Raw genomic sequence first — 14,455 nt, 5'->3', positions numbered from 1 at the left:
CCTGCGCTCAGAAACTCCTAGATCCAGGCGAAAATTGATTCCAAGAGCTTCTTCCAGAGCCGACAGAGAGAAAGCCCTCCCCAGGAGCTGGTACCCTGAATTCGGACTTCTAGCCTCCTCGACTGTGAGAGGATAAATTTCTGTTTGTTAAAGCCATCCACTTATGGTATTTCTGTTACAGCAGCACTAGATAACTAAGGCGGGTGCTGTGAAAATGTAAAGTAGTATTAGAATTTTCATGGCTGAAATTTGTAACTATGGGGAAGTACTTCGAAGTTCAAATTGCTTTTGTGGTAATAATAATAGTTTTCATGCATTATAAATATACCCTGGTATATTTATATAAAGAGTCCTATAAATTGTAATCAATTTGCTTCATCTGGGATTTCATTCTAAAGCCTTTTGCTGACAAAAGATGCAGTAAGAGAAGCATCTTTTGACTTTCCAAGACAGGACCTCCAGCTCTATAGGGAAGGTGGGATTCAGAATTAGCCAGGTGTGGGCAGTTATTATTTAGTGTTCAATAAGTTAAAACAGAAGCTTGTTAAGCACCAATCAAAGACATTTGAAGGGGAAAGTGATGGGATTTTAAGATGAATTTTAAGATGAATCTATAAAATTTGTCTTTTGGAAAAAAAGCAAATTGTACACCCTGCAGAGGATGCTCTGTGTTGTTAATGATAATTGTTCCTCAGTAACTATACCACAAAGAAACTTCAATTTAGCGTTGTGCATAGAAGTGAATGTGGCTGCTTTCTTAGGATTAAATACCATCTACTTTAGATCACATAGTTCCTGGACTAAGGTTTATATTAAATTCCTTGAATTCTCCTATATTGCAAACAAACAAGAAAAACTAAAGCAAAGGAGAAAAACAAACTTTCTTTTAAAAATTGTTTTAGAGATTCTTATGCTTGAGATTATAGCGTCTATTTTTAGCTGATGAATCCTTAAATTCTATTCTACTTGGGACTTGAAATTCAAAGCAGACAAAGCAGTTTTTTTGGTTTGTTTTGTTTTTTTACTGCTGACTTGTTGTCTTAGCTGGAGAAAAGCATTTAACTTATTTGTGCCTTTTTTTGGAGGAGAAATAACATTAGCCCGAGGGATAACATTAGCCTGTCTCTTGAGTGTTTCTGGGACGCATAGCATAAAAATCATCTTGGAGTACCTTATCGAAAGTAACTCATTAGTAGATCTTGTTTCTTCTGCCTTGATTGCAGTGTACTGTGGAGTTTTGATTACTAATGTATTGTTCAGATGGGTCCAAATGCTTCTCTTTTAAAACAAAACGATCCAAACCCGTTGCTGTCAAGTCGATTCCAACTCATAGTGACCCTATAGGACAGAGTAGAACTGCCCCATAGGGTTTCCAAGGAGTGGCTGGTAGATTTGAACTGCTGACCTTTTGGTTAGTAGCCTGAGCTCCTAACCACTGCACCACCAGGAGTCCTTAAAAGAAAAAGAGTGATGGAAATTGGAGTAACTGGGATGGCACTAAAGGGGTTTATCTTCAGGATCACAAATTAAATATGAGATCCATAGGGAGTTTGGAAGAGAGAAGGAGACTACCAAAAGAGAGAGAACCAAGTAGCAAGAATAAGGTTAAGCACTTAGAACAAGGAAGCTGAAGAATGTTAAGAGATGATGGACACACACACACACACCGAAGAGTAAAACCAAAAATAAGCTATTTGAAGTTTGCAATTAGAAGGAGAAAATTTCCATAGGGATCTGCTGATATCTTCTACAGGAAAAAAAAATTATTTCCACTAGAGTTATACTTTTCTGGACAGGTTATGGGGATGGATATTCTTGAACCTTCAGCCAGTTGGTAGACAAAAATGGATAACTTACTATCAGCTGGGCAATGGTGGTGGAAATACAACAGGGGAACAAACAGACACAACCCCAGTCTTTGAGGAGCTTCTTGTATAGAGCAGAGAGAGACATTGAACAAAAAAATGATTGCTGTTGATAAGGGCTACAGAGGAATAATACAGAGTACATCCAGGAGCATATTAGAGGTGCACACAATCTAAAGACTACGGGTAGCCTGGGAGGCAGAGAGAGTCACGTGTTCTAAAGCCCTGGGTAATGACATAGAGCATAGTGAGTCTCCCCTCTCCTGCAGGGGTAGCCTGGGAGGCAGAGAGACTCAGATGTTCAAAAGCCCTGGGTAATGACATAGAGCATGGTAAGTCTCCCCTCTCCTGCTCACCAGGAACTCAAAGCTGGGATTGAAGGCCCCATCAGCAACTGTGGCTTAAAGGAAAATGCTCTGAACTTGAAGTCAGATCAGTTCTAGATCCACCATTACTAGTTGTGAGACCTTGAGTTTCCTCTTCTCAGTTTCGTTTTCTGTAAAATAAAAATAATAAAATATTTCCATGATTCTAGGTGATTGTAAGATGCACCATCAATTTAATAATTGATTTTTAAGGTAAAGGTAGGGAGAAGAGAAGTATGTGTTAATTTTAGGATACTTTCTGATTTCAGAAACATTAAAATATGTGCATCTGAAAATTGAGGAAATGTGGTGATGCCTACTTCCCAGGGCTGTGGTGAGGGTTAAATGTGATTATATAAGAGAATATAACTTCACACTGTCAAGTGTTCAATGCAAATATTATTACTTGCTCACCTTCCACATGGCACAGCCTTGAAGGACATACTTGTGACTTGAAAAGAAAAATACGTCCTTCAACTTGGGGCTCAAATTTCTTCATGTGAGTCATTTCTTTAGGTGGGTATGTCATTCTTAACAACAGCTATTATACAAAGACTTTCAGAATCGGAAAGAAATTGAAAATTCAATTAGTTCTATCCCTAAATTTTGTAATAGAAAAAGCCTGAGGATTAGAGAAATAAAATGACTCCTCTATATACATGACACAGATGGGACAGAAAGACGATGTCTTATAGATGATATTGACAATTGTTAGTAATTATGGTTCTCTACAGTGACGCGTTCAGAGTTAGCTGTGTAACTTCTGTTCATATAAAGCAGCTGTAGGAGGCCAATCCACCTGTAGGGTTTACAGCTAACTTTACTCAAAGAATTTGGTCTTCGTCCTTGATTCCTGAGAGAGAATCTCCAATACCTTAAGATCTCTCCAGTGATTGCAGTGTCTCTGATGAGGGCTCCAGACCACACCTACCTAACAAATTATGCTAATGAGATGACTCCTGAGTGGGGGCTAGCCGGGACAGAAAGGCCCATCACATGATATCAGCCTGACCTCAGGGAAGGGGTGCTGGAGGTTGAGTTCAATCAATCACGCCTATGTAATGAGGCCCCGATAAAGCTATGGACACGGAGCTCCCTGGGCTTCCTGGTTAGTGCAAGATACAGGGTCATAGGGGAGAGTAGTGCATCTTTTGGGACATGGAAGCTCCATATTGGGGACCTTCCTAGACCTTGCCCTTTGTGTCTCTTCATTTGTATCCTTTTTGCCACAATAAAACAGTAATCATAAGTATAGTGCTTTTCTGACTTCGGTGAGTCACTGTAGTGAATTATTGAACCCGAGGAAGTGATTAGAGGCAGTACTGTACATCAGAAGTGAAGGAGCCCTGGTGGCACAGTGGTTACGCGCTCAGCTGTTAACCAAAAGGTCAGCCGTTCGAATCCACCAGCCCTTCTCAGGAGAAAGGTGTGGCAGTCTGCTTCCATAAAGATTTACAGCCTTGGAAACCCTGAAGGGCAGTTCTATTTTGTCCCTATAGGGTCACTATGAGTCAGAATTGACTCGACAGCAATGGGTTTTGTTGTTGTTGTTGTTTTGTCTTGTTTTATGTCAGAAGTGAAGGAGGCCCTGGGAATCCCAGAGCTTGTGGTTGGTATCCTGAAAGGATAGTGGGCAATCTCCAAATTGGTAACTAGCAGGTCAGAAGTGAGACTGTCATGGGGACCCCCAAGCTTGTAGCTGGTGTCTGAAGTCTTGGGCAGACTTGGCAGCCTGGAAGACTGTGTTCTTTAACTTATGAGGTCTGACTTAGCTCCAGGGATTGGAGGAAGAAGTGTTACTTGTGCGGTTGGTGTCAGAACAGAATTGGATTGATGCATTCATTCAGTTCGTGTGAGAAGTGGGATTTGATTGACCGACTCAGTGTAAGATGCCAATCCCCCAGAAAAGCTAAGCTGATTTAGGTCACGGAATTAGGGTGATGAGAATGGATGGCTTGTGAGAAATACATAGGTGTAGAAGTCTGATGTATTAGATGAGCTTCCTCCCCAAGGAAAATTAAATTCAGCTAAGCCTGAGTGACAGAATTGTTCAAATTATAAGCTCTTCTGTACAGGGAAAAGATTTACATGCCCCTCCACAAACCTCCCCCTCCCCAAGCATTTTACCTTAGCCTGAAACAACAGAGCAGAGTGGGTCTTAGGCATATATCTGCTGGTCGGGGGCAGGACTGTTCACAGTAGAACCATAAGAGGTTATGATGTTCCTTGTACTCACCAGGAGCCTAGGCTGGGATGGGCTGAGTGATTATACTGCTAGAATCACAAGAAATGCATCTTTAAGTGCATTCAAGTACAGAACCACCTGTACCCATGCCACCGCATTTCTGCCATGAAACCGTAAATTTCATAGCAACTTTCTTGAAAGCTTATGAATGTATTGTAAGCTCATTGTGGCTTATCTATAGACAGCAGATTAGGATGGGTTTGTCACCATCTCCCATCTGGGGATACTGATGCCTGGTTAAATAATTGCTCTATGTCCCTGTAAGTGAGGGGACATACAGTCAGGTCTTCTAACTCTGTATGATGCTCTATCTGGCACTAGATTGGCCTGCTCTTCAACTCGGAGGCAAAGGGTGTTAGACAAACTGGAAGCAAGCTGCTCAGCAATGGGCAAAGCTGAGCTTAAGATTCATAAGAAGCAGAAAATATAATCAGTATTTACAATGACCTCATTTAGTTCTCACGCTTGAGATAAGTATTATCTTAATACTCATTTAACAGACGCAGGATCCAAAACTAGGAAAACATAACCAACTTTCTCAAGGTGTGGCGTGTTATGGTTAGCTGCCCTGGAGTCGGCCCCCCAACTCATGGGGACCCCATGCACAACAAGATCAGACTGTTGTGATTCTAGGGTTTTCACTGGTTGATTTTCAGAAGTAGATTCCCAGGCCTTTCTTCCTAGTCCATCTTAGTTTGGAAGCTCCGCTGAAACCTGTTCAGCATCACAGCAACAGGCAAGTCTCCACTGGCTGACTGGTGGTAGCAGTGCATGAGGTGCATTGGCCCAAATACAAGCGGGTCTCCAGCTTGGAAGGCAAGAGTTCTACCACTGAATCACCAATCCTCCCCCTCACCCGCCACCAAGGTGTGGTCAATAAAGGAACCAAAGAAGCCAAGACAAGTCCTGACTCCCAGGGTTCTGTATTGCTTACTGTCAGGGGTGCATCGTCACACCCCTCTCCCAGGTGGTCAACTTGCAGGCTGCCCCGCCCAGAACCAGAGCCTCGGGAACTGCTGCAGCTTCCTGCAGCTGCTGATCAGCCCCGCCAGCAGCGCTCCCTCGCCCAGTGACTGGCAGACGCCAAGGATCATGCCTTGGGCTTCAGTGCCTATCTTTAGTCTTCGTTTGGAGTACCGGAGCGCTCGGGGAAAAGTGGGAAGTGTCACTTCTATATTCATGTCGTTTTTAAACAAATGATTTCCTAATTTGTGTCTGTTTCACGCCAGTGAGAAACTTCCGTAGGCATAGCCGGCTGCGCTGTGAGCGCTTTCCTTCTGCTCTCCCCACCCAGCCATTCCTCTGCCTCCTCCTACACATCCTTCCCTTGGCATCAGTGGAGCAGACGAGACAGCCGGGGCCGCGGGGTGGGAGGCTGTTCCCGCCGTTCGTGGCTGGCGTTTGAGAATGTGAAGATTTTTCCATTCATAAAACGTACATCCTTGCTTGCTGGTTTCCCGCCCTCCCCACACCGCCACATCCTCAACCAGTTTAAGGCCAGGTCCCAAGTGCTCTCTCTGTTCCGAGGGGGGAAGGGCCTAAAGCAGCAGGTTCTCGCGTTGCACACGGGCGCCCCATTTTTGTAAACCCCACCTCGCGTCCTTGCTTAGTCTGTATAGATGACTGACATCGACCGCGGATGAGCGCCTTTGGTTGAAATGAAGAGACAAAATGGCTTATGGTTCAAGCCATAAATAAAACCTCGCCCTTTGACTCCAGGCTGTCCGACATTTTCTGACTTGTATTTTTTTTACTGAAGCATAGATTTAGGAAGCGACTGCCTATTCATGCTGCCTATTCATTTCTAAACGACTGCCTTTTTAGGTCCCTGTGTTTATTCTGGTTGGGGGTGGGGCGGGAGTGGACAAGGCAGATGATGGGAGGAGCGGGGAGGAGCAGGGAGTTGCACTAATTCAAGATGCAATATCCATCCAATCCAAATAATGGATTGTTATTAACAATGATCCTTTCTGCGAAACCCTTAAAATCGCCTCTTGACTCCCTCAGCAGTAAGAGGCGAACCCTTATTTGCTGAGCTGACGCTTCGTCCCTCCTCCTCTCCATTACTCTCTGCCTGGAAATTACAACTCCGCTGCGCGCCGAGCTGGGAGGAGGAGGCGGCGGCGGCGGGAGGGAGTCGGGGAGGGGATTCCCGAGCCAGCCTGGCGCTCGCCCTCCTCCTGCTCGCTGCATCGTCGCGCTGCCAAGGTCAGAGGCGCCGCAGGAGCAGCGGCTGCAAACCAGGGACGCAGGTCAATCTCGGTCACGGGGAGAAAGCTCCGCGTGCAGTCGGCCCCGCGTCAGCAGAAGCCGGGGAGGGGGGCGAGCCGCACTGTCCCGGGCCGCGCAGAGGTGCCAGCGGCCGCAGCGTCTCGGCTGGTAGCGGCCCCCTTGCCAGCACAGCCTGGAACGTAGGCTTCCACCTTTCTTGCCCGGGCGCTGTCCACCGCCTACTGGTGCTGAACCAAGTCCCACGACCGAGAAGCTTGCGCACCGGCCTGCTCACCTACCAATCGGCCCCGTTTTGAGGGGAGGAGCAGATTAAAAGGGAGCATCTGGGCAGCCGGCTGCCCACTGGAGCCGAAGGGTTGAAACAAGAGAGCTAGCAATCGGCAGCCCGGCGGCTGGTCCTCATGTGGAGAGGAGGAGCGCTCTGCAGCCGCTGGTGGCGCTCGTGCTGATTCATCACAGAGAGCGCTTTGGCAGGCCACGGTCAGGGCAGCAAGGTGGGACTGGCTCCAGACTCTGACCGCGGGTTGAAGCCTCTGGGTGCAGGATCCTCGCGGGAAGGTGAGGATCCCCCTCCCCTCTCTTTACCCTAGTCATCTTAGGGCGGTGGCCACAAGACACAGAGAGAGGGGCGTGCCCTCTGGTTGTAAAGCAGGCATGCCTGTGTGATGCCCGCTGCCTCCTGGCTCACCGGTGCTAGCCACACTTATCCTCCGTCGCCGCCTCTCGAGCTTCGACCATTCCCACCCTCCCCTGAGCAACTAGGGCCGCCCGCGCTGCCATGGAGGAGGAGCTGAAGTGTCCAGTGTGCGGATCCCTGTTTCAGGAGCCCATCATTCTGCCCTGTTCTCACAACGTCTGCCTGCCTTGTGCTCGCACCATCGCCGTGCAGACCCCGGACAGCGAGCAGCACCTCTCCCAGCCGCTCCTGCACACCCGGGGCTCGGGATTGCCGGCGGGCGCCGCCGCTGCGCCCCCTTCGGACTACGACTCGGCTACTGGCCCTGCCTGCAGCGGCGGCGGCGGGAGCGCAGCTGGTGGCCTTAGCGGCAGTGGCGGCGGTGCAGGAGGCGGCGGAGACCACGCGGACAAGCTGAGCTTGTACAGCGAGACAGACAGCGGCTATGGCTCTTACACTCCGAGCCTCAAGTCTCCCAACGGAGTTCGCGTGCTACCCATGGTGCCCGCGCCCCCCGGCTCCTCGGCCGCCGCGGCTCGGGGCGCCGCCTGCTCCTCGCTGTCCTCCTCCTCCTCTAGCTCCATCACGTGTCCGCAATGCCACCGCAGCGCCTCCCTGGACCACCGCGGCCTGCGCGGCTTCCAGAGGAACCGGCTGCTGGAGGCCATAGTCCAGCGCTACCAGCAGGGCCGCGGGGCCGTGCCAGGGGCGTCCGCAGCCGCGACTGTAGCCATCTGCCAGCTGTGCGACCGCACCCCGCCAGAGCCGGCCGCCACGCTCTGCGAGCAGTGCGACGTGCTCTACTGCGCTGCCTGCCAGCTCAAGTGCCATCCGTCCCGGGGACCCTTCGTTAAGCACCGCCTGGTGCAGCCGCCGCCGCCTCCAGCGCCCGCGGAGGCTGCCGTTGTCCCCCCCAGCGCGGCCCAGGGCGCCCCCAGCGGAGGCGGTGGCTGTAAGAGCCCAGGAGGCCCCGGGGCGGCAGGGACCAGCGCCGCTCGCAAGTTCCCCACCTGCCCAGAGCACGAAATGGAGAACTACAGCATGTACTGCGTGAGCTGCCGAACCCCTGTGTGCTACCAGTGCCTGGAGGAGGGCCGGCACAGCAAGCACGAGGTGAAGCCCCTGGCGGCTATGTGGAAGCAGCACAAGGTGAGCAGCTGCTGGGCAGAGCGCGGGCAGCAGGGGGCGCCGCAAAAGAAGAGAGTGCGAGGGAGAGGGATCCTTGGTCTTTTCCTTCGAGAGCTGGCAGAGAACCGGCCAGAGATAGAAGCAGGGCTTAATTCATTCATTCATTCCTTCTGTCAGTCAGTCATTTGGCAAACACTTAGAGAACGCCAGGTACTGTGAGCTGGGTGTTGGGGATGGTAAGGGATGGGAAAATGACTTACTAGGTCTCCTCCCACCTGAGGTTTTATGATTCGTCACAAAGCGCAAAACCCAGAGGTAGATAGCCCCGCCTGAGTTAAAGCATCCAGACCCTCTTCCTCCTTCTGAAAAGACTATTTTTTGAACTGCATGTATTACTACTGCTGCAGGAAAATGTCTGATGCCTTCCTGCAATTGGTTAATCTGCTCTCAAGGAAGGAAGGACTCTCCCAGCCCTCTCTTGAAGGAATGCACTATTTCCTGCAGAGTAGAACCCCTATCGGCTTCCAGAGGAGAAAATTTCCTATTCTCTCAACTTGTCTCTGGCACCTTCTACCCCTAGAAGCCTTCTAAGTAGAGAGGAAAGATGTGACTCCTCATGGACCTTGTGGTGCCTCAAGTCTGTTGAGAATTTGGGTGTGTGCCCTTTTAAGAAAGGAGTGTCGTTTTCCCCAGAGACTTTCTCTTACTCGGTGATTCTGCCACTCCGGGGCAGCAGCAGTGTGAGCAGTGTGGGGGAGTGTGCAAAGTAAGCTCTTGGTAAGACAAACCCTCACCCCTGCAGGCTGCACACAGGCCTTCTTCCCCAGGGATTTCCTTGAAGGGGGTGTGCTACTCCCCAGGCGGAAATGGAACACTCCCTAAAGACAGCTTTCATGAACTTGTAACTGATAGTGTATCTGATACCGAGAGACAGAGAGAGGTCCGAAATTATCCAGGCCCTTCATCAGGCCCCTTGGCAAAAGTGGGATCAGTTCTTCTGACTAATTTCCCACCAGAAAGCCTAAGCTGAGCAACTGAACTCACTGCCACCAGAGATCAATGAGCCAGACCTGGAAGAATTAGAGACCCTTGTTCAAGGACCTGTAACTGCATTTGCAAATTCAGACACCTATCATTCTGTGGCTTCTTTCCAGTAAACTATCACCTTCCCCCCCCTAAAAGAGGCAAGAGGTCTCCATACTGCCCAATCAGAAATATGTATTCTGATTGAGGAGGAAAACACAGAAATTAAAGCAATTTGTCAAGGCTTGTATCACCTATCCAATGGGCGAAAAGAAGAGCACAGATGAAAGGAAATGAAGAGATCAGCTGTTCCTGTATAGACTTGCTGTAGACATGTACATGGCATATATATAGCATATATGTGCTGTACACTATACACGTTGTTGTTGTTAGGTGTCGTCAAGTCAATTCCAACTCTTACTGACCCTATGTACCACAGAACGAAACACTGCCTAGTCCTGCACCTTCCTTACAATCCTTGTTATGCTGGAGCCCATTGTTGTAGCCACTGTGCCAATCCATCTTATTGAGGGTCTTCCTCTTTTTCACTGACTCTCTACTTTGCCAAAATATACCATATATATTTGTTGATAGAGTCGCTATTAGTTGGAACTGACTCACCAGCACCTGACAACAACATACATACATACGTAAGTAAATTATATAAAGTTCCTATATGTAATTTTGAAGGAGCCCTGGTGGTGCAATGGTTAAGCAGTCGGCTGCTAACCTAAAGGTCAGTAGTTCAAACCCACCAGCTGCTGCTTGGGACAGACCGGTGATCTGCTCCCAGAAATATTATAGCCTAGGAAACCCTATGGGGCGGTTCTATTCTGTCCTACAGGGTCACTATGAGTCCAAATCGACTCAACAGCACATAACAACAATATATATAATTTCATCAGCTACAATAAGCATATGTATGTACTGTAATTTAACATTTTTAAGTCTTTATGGAAGCAGACTGCCACTTCTTTCTCCTGCAGAGTGGCTCCTGGGTTCGAACCACCGACCACTTGGTTAGCAGCCAAGCACTTTAACCATTGTGCCACCAGGCTCCATGCTTGGTAAAGTAGAGGGTCAACAAAAAAGAGGAAGACCCTCAATGAGATGGATTAACACAGTGGCTTCAACAATGGGTTCAAACATAGCAAGGATTGTGAGGATGGCACAGGACCCAACAGTGTTTTGTTCTAAGTGGGGTCGCTATGAGCCAGAACTGACTCAAAGGCACCTAACAACAACAACATTTTTTAAACTTAAAAAATGGAAAAGAAAACAAATGGGGGATACTGTAGAAATCTACCCTGGAAAGGGAAATTTTCATAAAAGTTCAGAAGAAGGGCCATCCAGAGTCAAATCTTAGTTCTAGAGCAGTAATTCTCAGCCAGAGATGATCTCCTTCCACATCCCTCACAGGGACATTTGGCAATGTCTAGGGACAATTTTGGTCGTCATAACTAGGGGATGCTACTGGCATCTAGTGAGTAGGGGCCAGGGATGCTACATCCTACAGTTCATAGAAACATCTTCCTAAAAAAAGCAATTATCTAACCCCAAATGTCAATAGGTGCCTCTTTTGAGAAACGCTGCTCTACAGTTACAGAGACCTGGATCCAAATCTCAGGGTTTGCAATTTACTAAGCTGTGTGAGTTTAGGCACAGATTTTAAATGCACTGATGAATAATAAGTAACTCAGATAACTGTTGTAAAGATTAAGTACAATACTACTGTATGTTTAGTCTCTAGCACAGTATCTGACCCATAGTAACTAATAAATGTTATTTATTATTTTTATAGTCTTAATATTTAAAACCGCTAGACTTGCAAATACCTACAGAGCCTCAGTAAAGAGCACTTATTTTACCTCACTGAGCTTTCCTCATTGGTTATCTGGAGAAAACGTGCGCTAGTCATTTGTGATGTTGCTAATGCAGAGTCCTAAAATAGTTTTGTTATTTATCACTTATATTTTGTTGCATATTGTTTCACAGTAATTGTAACTGCTTTACTTATTTCATCTTTTGAGTGAAGAGACATTGTTTTACAAATGAAGAAATCATTTGCAAAGAGACTGTGATCAATTACCAAGATATGAAGTGTAGATTCTAAATCTAAAATTCAGATTTCATGAGCTGTTAAATTTTCACAGCCTAGAGGGCTAGAACTAGTGCTGAGTGTTGCCACCCAAATCTTTAGAATTAGTGAAGAGGAGAAACTAACATGAGTTGAGACAAGAGTTTACAATCTTAAGAGAGACTGAGCCTCTTACATGAAAAAGTGAGTTGGATAAATGGGGTATGGTTTCCAGAACCAAGGTTGTGCAGGGAAAATCACGGATCATCCTTGGTTTGGCACCAACAACAGTTTAAAAAAATTCTGTCCTCAACCAACATTGCAGTTATGAGGAAATATAGAAAGTACATGTGATCTCTGTATCTGTTCAATAGAGAGGGGCAGTGTAACCCATAATCACCTGTGGGAAACACGGCTATGCAGAATCTTGGGTGTCAATTTTAAATCTCTATACTTCATGGAAGAAGCTATGAGACACTTTTGTGAAAGCCTGTTTTCAAGAATGAACAGAAAGCTCTGCTGGTCTCCTTCAGCAGGTGCTGTTTTCCTACAGAAAGGGAAATTATTGAGTGCTTATTATGAGCGTCTCAACTCGGGGCTGGGATGCAAAAGAAAAGGTAAAGGAGGACACCCTGGTAGAGCGCATGGTCTTGCTTTGAGGGCAGAAGAGTAGACCACCCTTGTGAGTTGTGAGGGTGGCTACTTTTGAAAGATAAGCTAGAATGCTCAGTTTCCGAGCATTTCCCACTGTGGCAGTTTGAGTTCTTTAGTAAAACTTCAAGTCTCTGGCTTTTTTTGTTGTTGTTGTTATCTAAAAATCCCAGGCCAAGCCTCGTGTGGTAGCAGAACTAAAATTGGGGCATGAGCATTCTCCCAACATTGCTCTGACTGGGAAGCCTTCATCACGCCTTCATTCCTTTCTGGTGTGACTGGGACTCACCATCTGATTAGGAATTCTTTGGTAAAGAGGCCTCTATGTAACACTTAAGTTTATTGTAAAATAGGACTGATTGTCACCTTTTAAAAACTGTGTGAAAAACTTTAGAGCTTGGCTAAACACATTTGTATGTGATTCTTCTAGAAGAGGATTAACCATTTCAAAGGACCTCTGACCGAAGAAACTGTATATTGTGAAATACAAGACAGGAAAGGACATAGGGCAGCTTTCCACAACAGCGTTGGGCTTTTTGCCTGTTGGTTACGGAGTTCTAGTTTTCTGAAGTCAGGGAAGGTCGCTGTGTCCTGTATCTCTTCTCCAGTTTGACAGGTCACTGGATGTCAACAGTCTCCTGTCAGTCCTGCTCTAGAGAAGATTCTGACCTGTTTGGAACAATTAATTGATCCTGAATTAAAACAGGTAGAAGTTGATTCCTGAACTGAGGTTTGGAAATGCTTAATGAGCCCTTCTTCAGAAACCCTTTGAGAGCCACTGAGAATAGAAATATGTTTAAAAAAAATATCATGGATACCCCAGAACCTCAAAGAGCAAAGGAGGTAATGTGGCCTGGAACATTCGGGAAGACAGGACTTCAGATTACTCTCATGTCCTGAGGCTCTGCTAAAGAGCACTGGATTTCTCAGCACCTTCCTTTATTACAATGAAACCTGTGAGAGCCAGAACTCATTGGGACTGCCTTGTTTTTTCTGAACTCACAAGTTTTCCACCTTTGACAGGTTTCAGGGTACCACTTTTTTATAGCTCTTTATTAGTAGAAAATACTTGAGTTTTCCTTCTCTGACAGGTTTCCACCTTGCTTTACACAGGTTCTGGCTTTTGCAGGTTTTACTGCATTTTGTAAAAGAGATAGGAAAAGTTGTTTAGCCTCTAAAGCCTCAGGGGAAAAACCTCCTCCACTGACAGACATTATATAGAAGGGACAAGGACAAAACACGTACTATGATGACAGCATGTCTATTTTAATACTTGTATTTCTTTTCTTTATTACACTGGTAGGAAATAACATATTGTTGAAAAATCATAAACTACAAATGTAGAAATTAAATATCATCCCAAAACCCCATTTATAGAGAAAAGCACTTCTAACATTTTGGAGTTTTTCTCCTAAAATCACACTGCATATTTATTTTATAACTTTTTTTCCTTTAACAGTATAAAATAAATATTTTCCTGTCAATCAAAGTACATCATTTTTGATGGCTGCGTGACATTTCATCATAAGGATTTTTACTTTATTTAATCAACACCCTAATGCTGGATCTTAGGCTGTTTTCAATCGTTTGCTGTTATAAACATTTTTCTAGTTAAATCAATGCCCACCACCTTAATCGTTTCCTTAAGATAAGTCTCTAGACACAGAATTGCTGTATCAAAGTGTGCCCGTCTTTAAGACTGATTAATATTGCCAAATTTCTTTCCATAAAGTTTATCCCTGTTTATTCTCCCAACAGTAAAATTACATAAATAATAAACATTAATGTGGGCAGAGAACTATAGGGAGAAACAATAAGGTGTATTGTTTTATTTCTATTAATTTTTTTTTTCTATTTTATATTATTTTTAGAGCCATTTTTAAAAAGAAGATCACAAGTTTTTATATTTTTAACTACTGGCTAGGAATTTGCCTTCTCTAACAACAACTACTACTCTTCCAAGCGTGATGTCTTCTCTAGCAATTCCCGGGTAAAGTAGGCAGGATTTGTGCCGTCGTGTGTTGGTGTTCTTGCTCCTTTCCAGTTTCCTGAGCAATCTGTGTTTCCTCTAGCATATGAAGGGAAAACATCAGTCCATGGCTTTCTGCACTTTTCAATCAAAATACTCAATTGAATGAACATGCCTTGGGCACCTGCTGTAATCCAAAGCCTGTACTAAGTGTTGTGAATACA

The 14,455-nt window shown here is 45.9% G+C and overlaps 1 protein-coding gene across 1 annotated transcript in view; it reads left to right on the top strand.

Annotated features, from left to right (window-relative positions):
• The first annotated feature begins 7,485 nt into the window (after nt 1–7,485).
• The window catches only part of TRIM67 (tripartite motif containing 67), a 75,152-nt gene continuing 68,182 nt past the window's right edge, over nt 7,486–14,455 (top strand). Inside the window, exon 1 of the mRNA XM_012554497.1 lies at nt 7,486–8,532. Within this exon, the coding sequence (XP_012409951.1) occupies nt 7,486–8,532 (1,047 nt within the window). The remainder of the gene's footprint in view (nt 8,533–14,455) is intronic.

Source organism: Trichechus manatus, unplaced genomic scaffold, assembly GCF_000243295.1.
Source record: "Trichechus manatus latirostris isolate Lorelei unplaced genomic scaffold, TriManLat1.0 scaffold00021, whole genome shotgun sequence".
NCBI classification, from domain to species: Eukaryota; Metazoa; Chordata; class Mammalia; order Sirenia; family Trichechidae; genus Trichechus; species Trichechus manatus.
The sequence above is the reverse complement of the archived record's forward strand: the minus strand, read 5'-3'. Positions and strand labels throughout refer to the sequence as shown.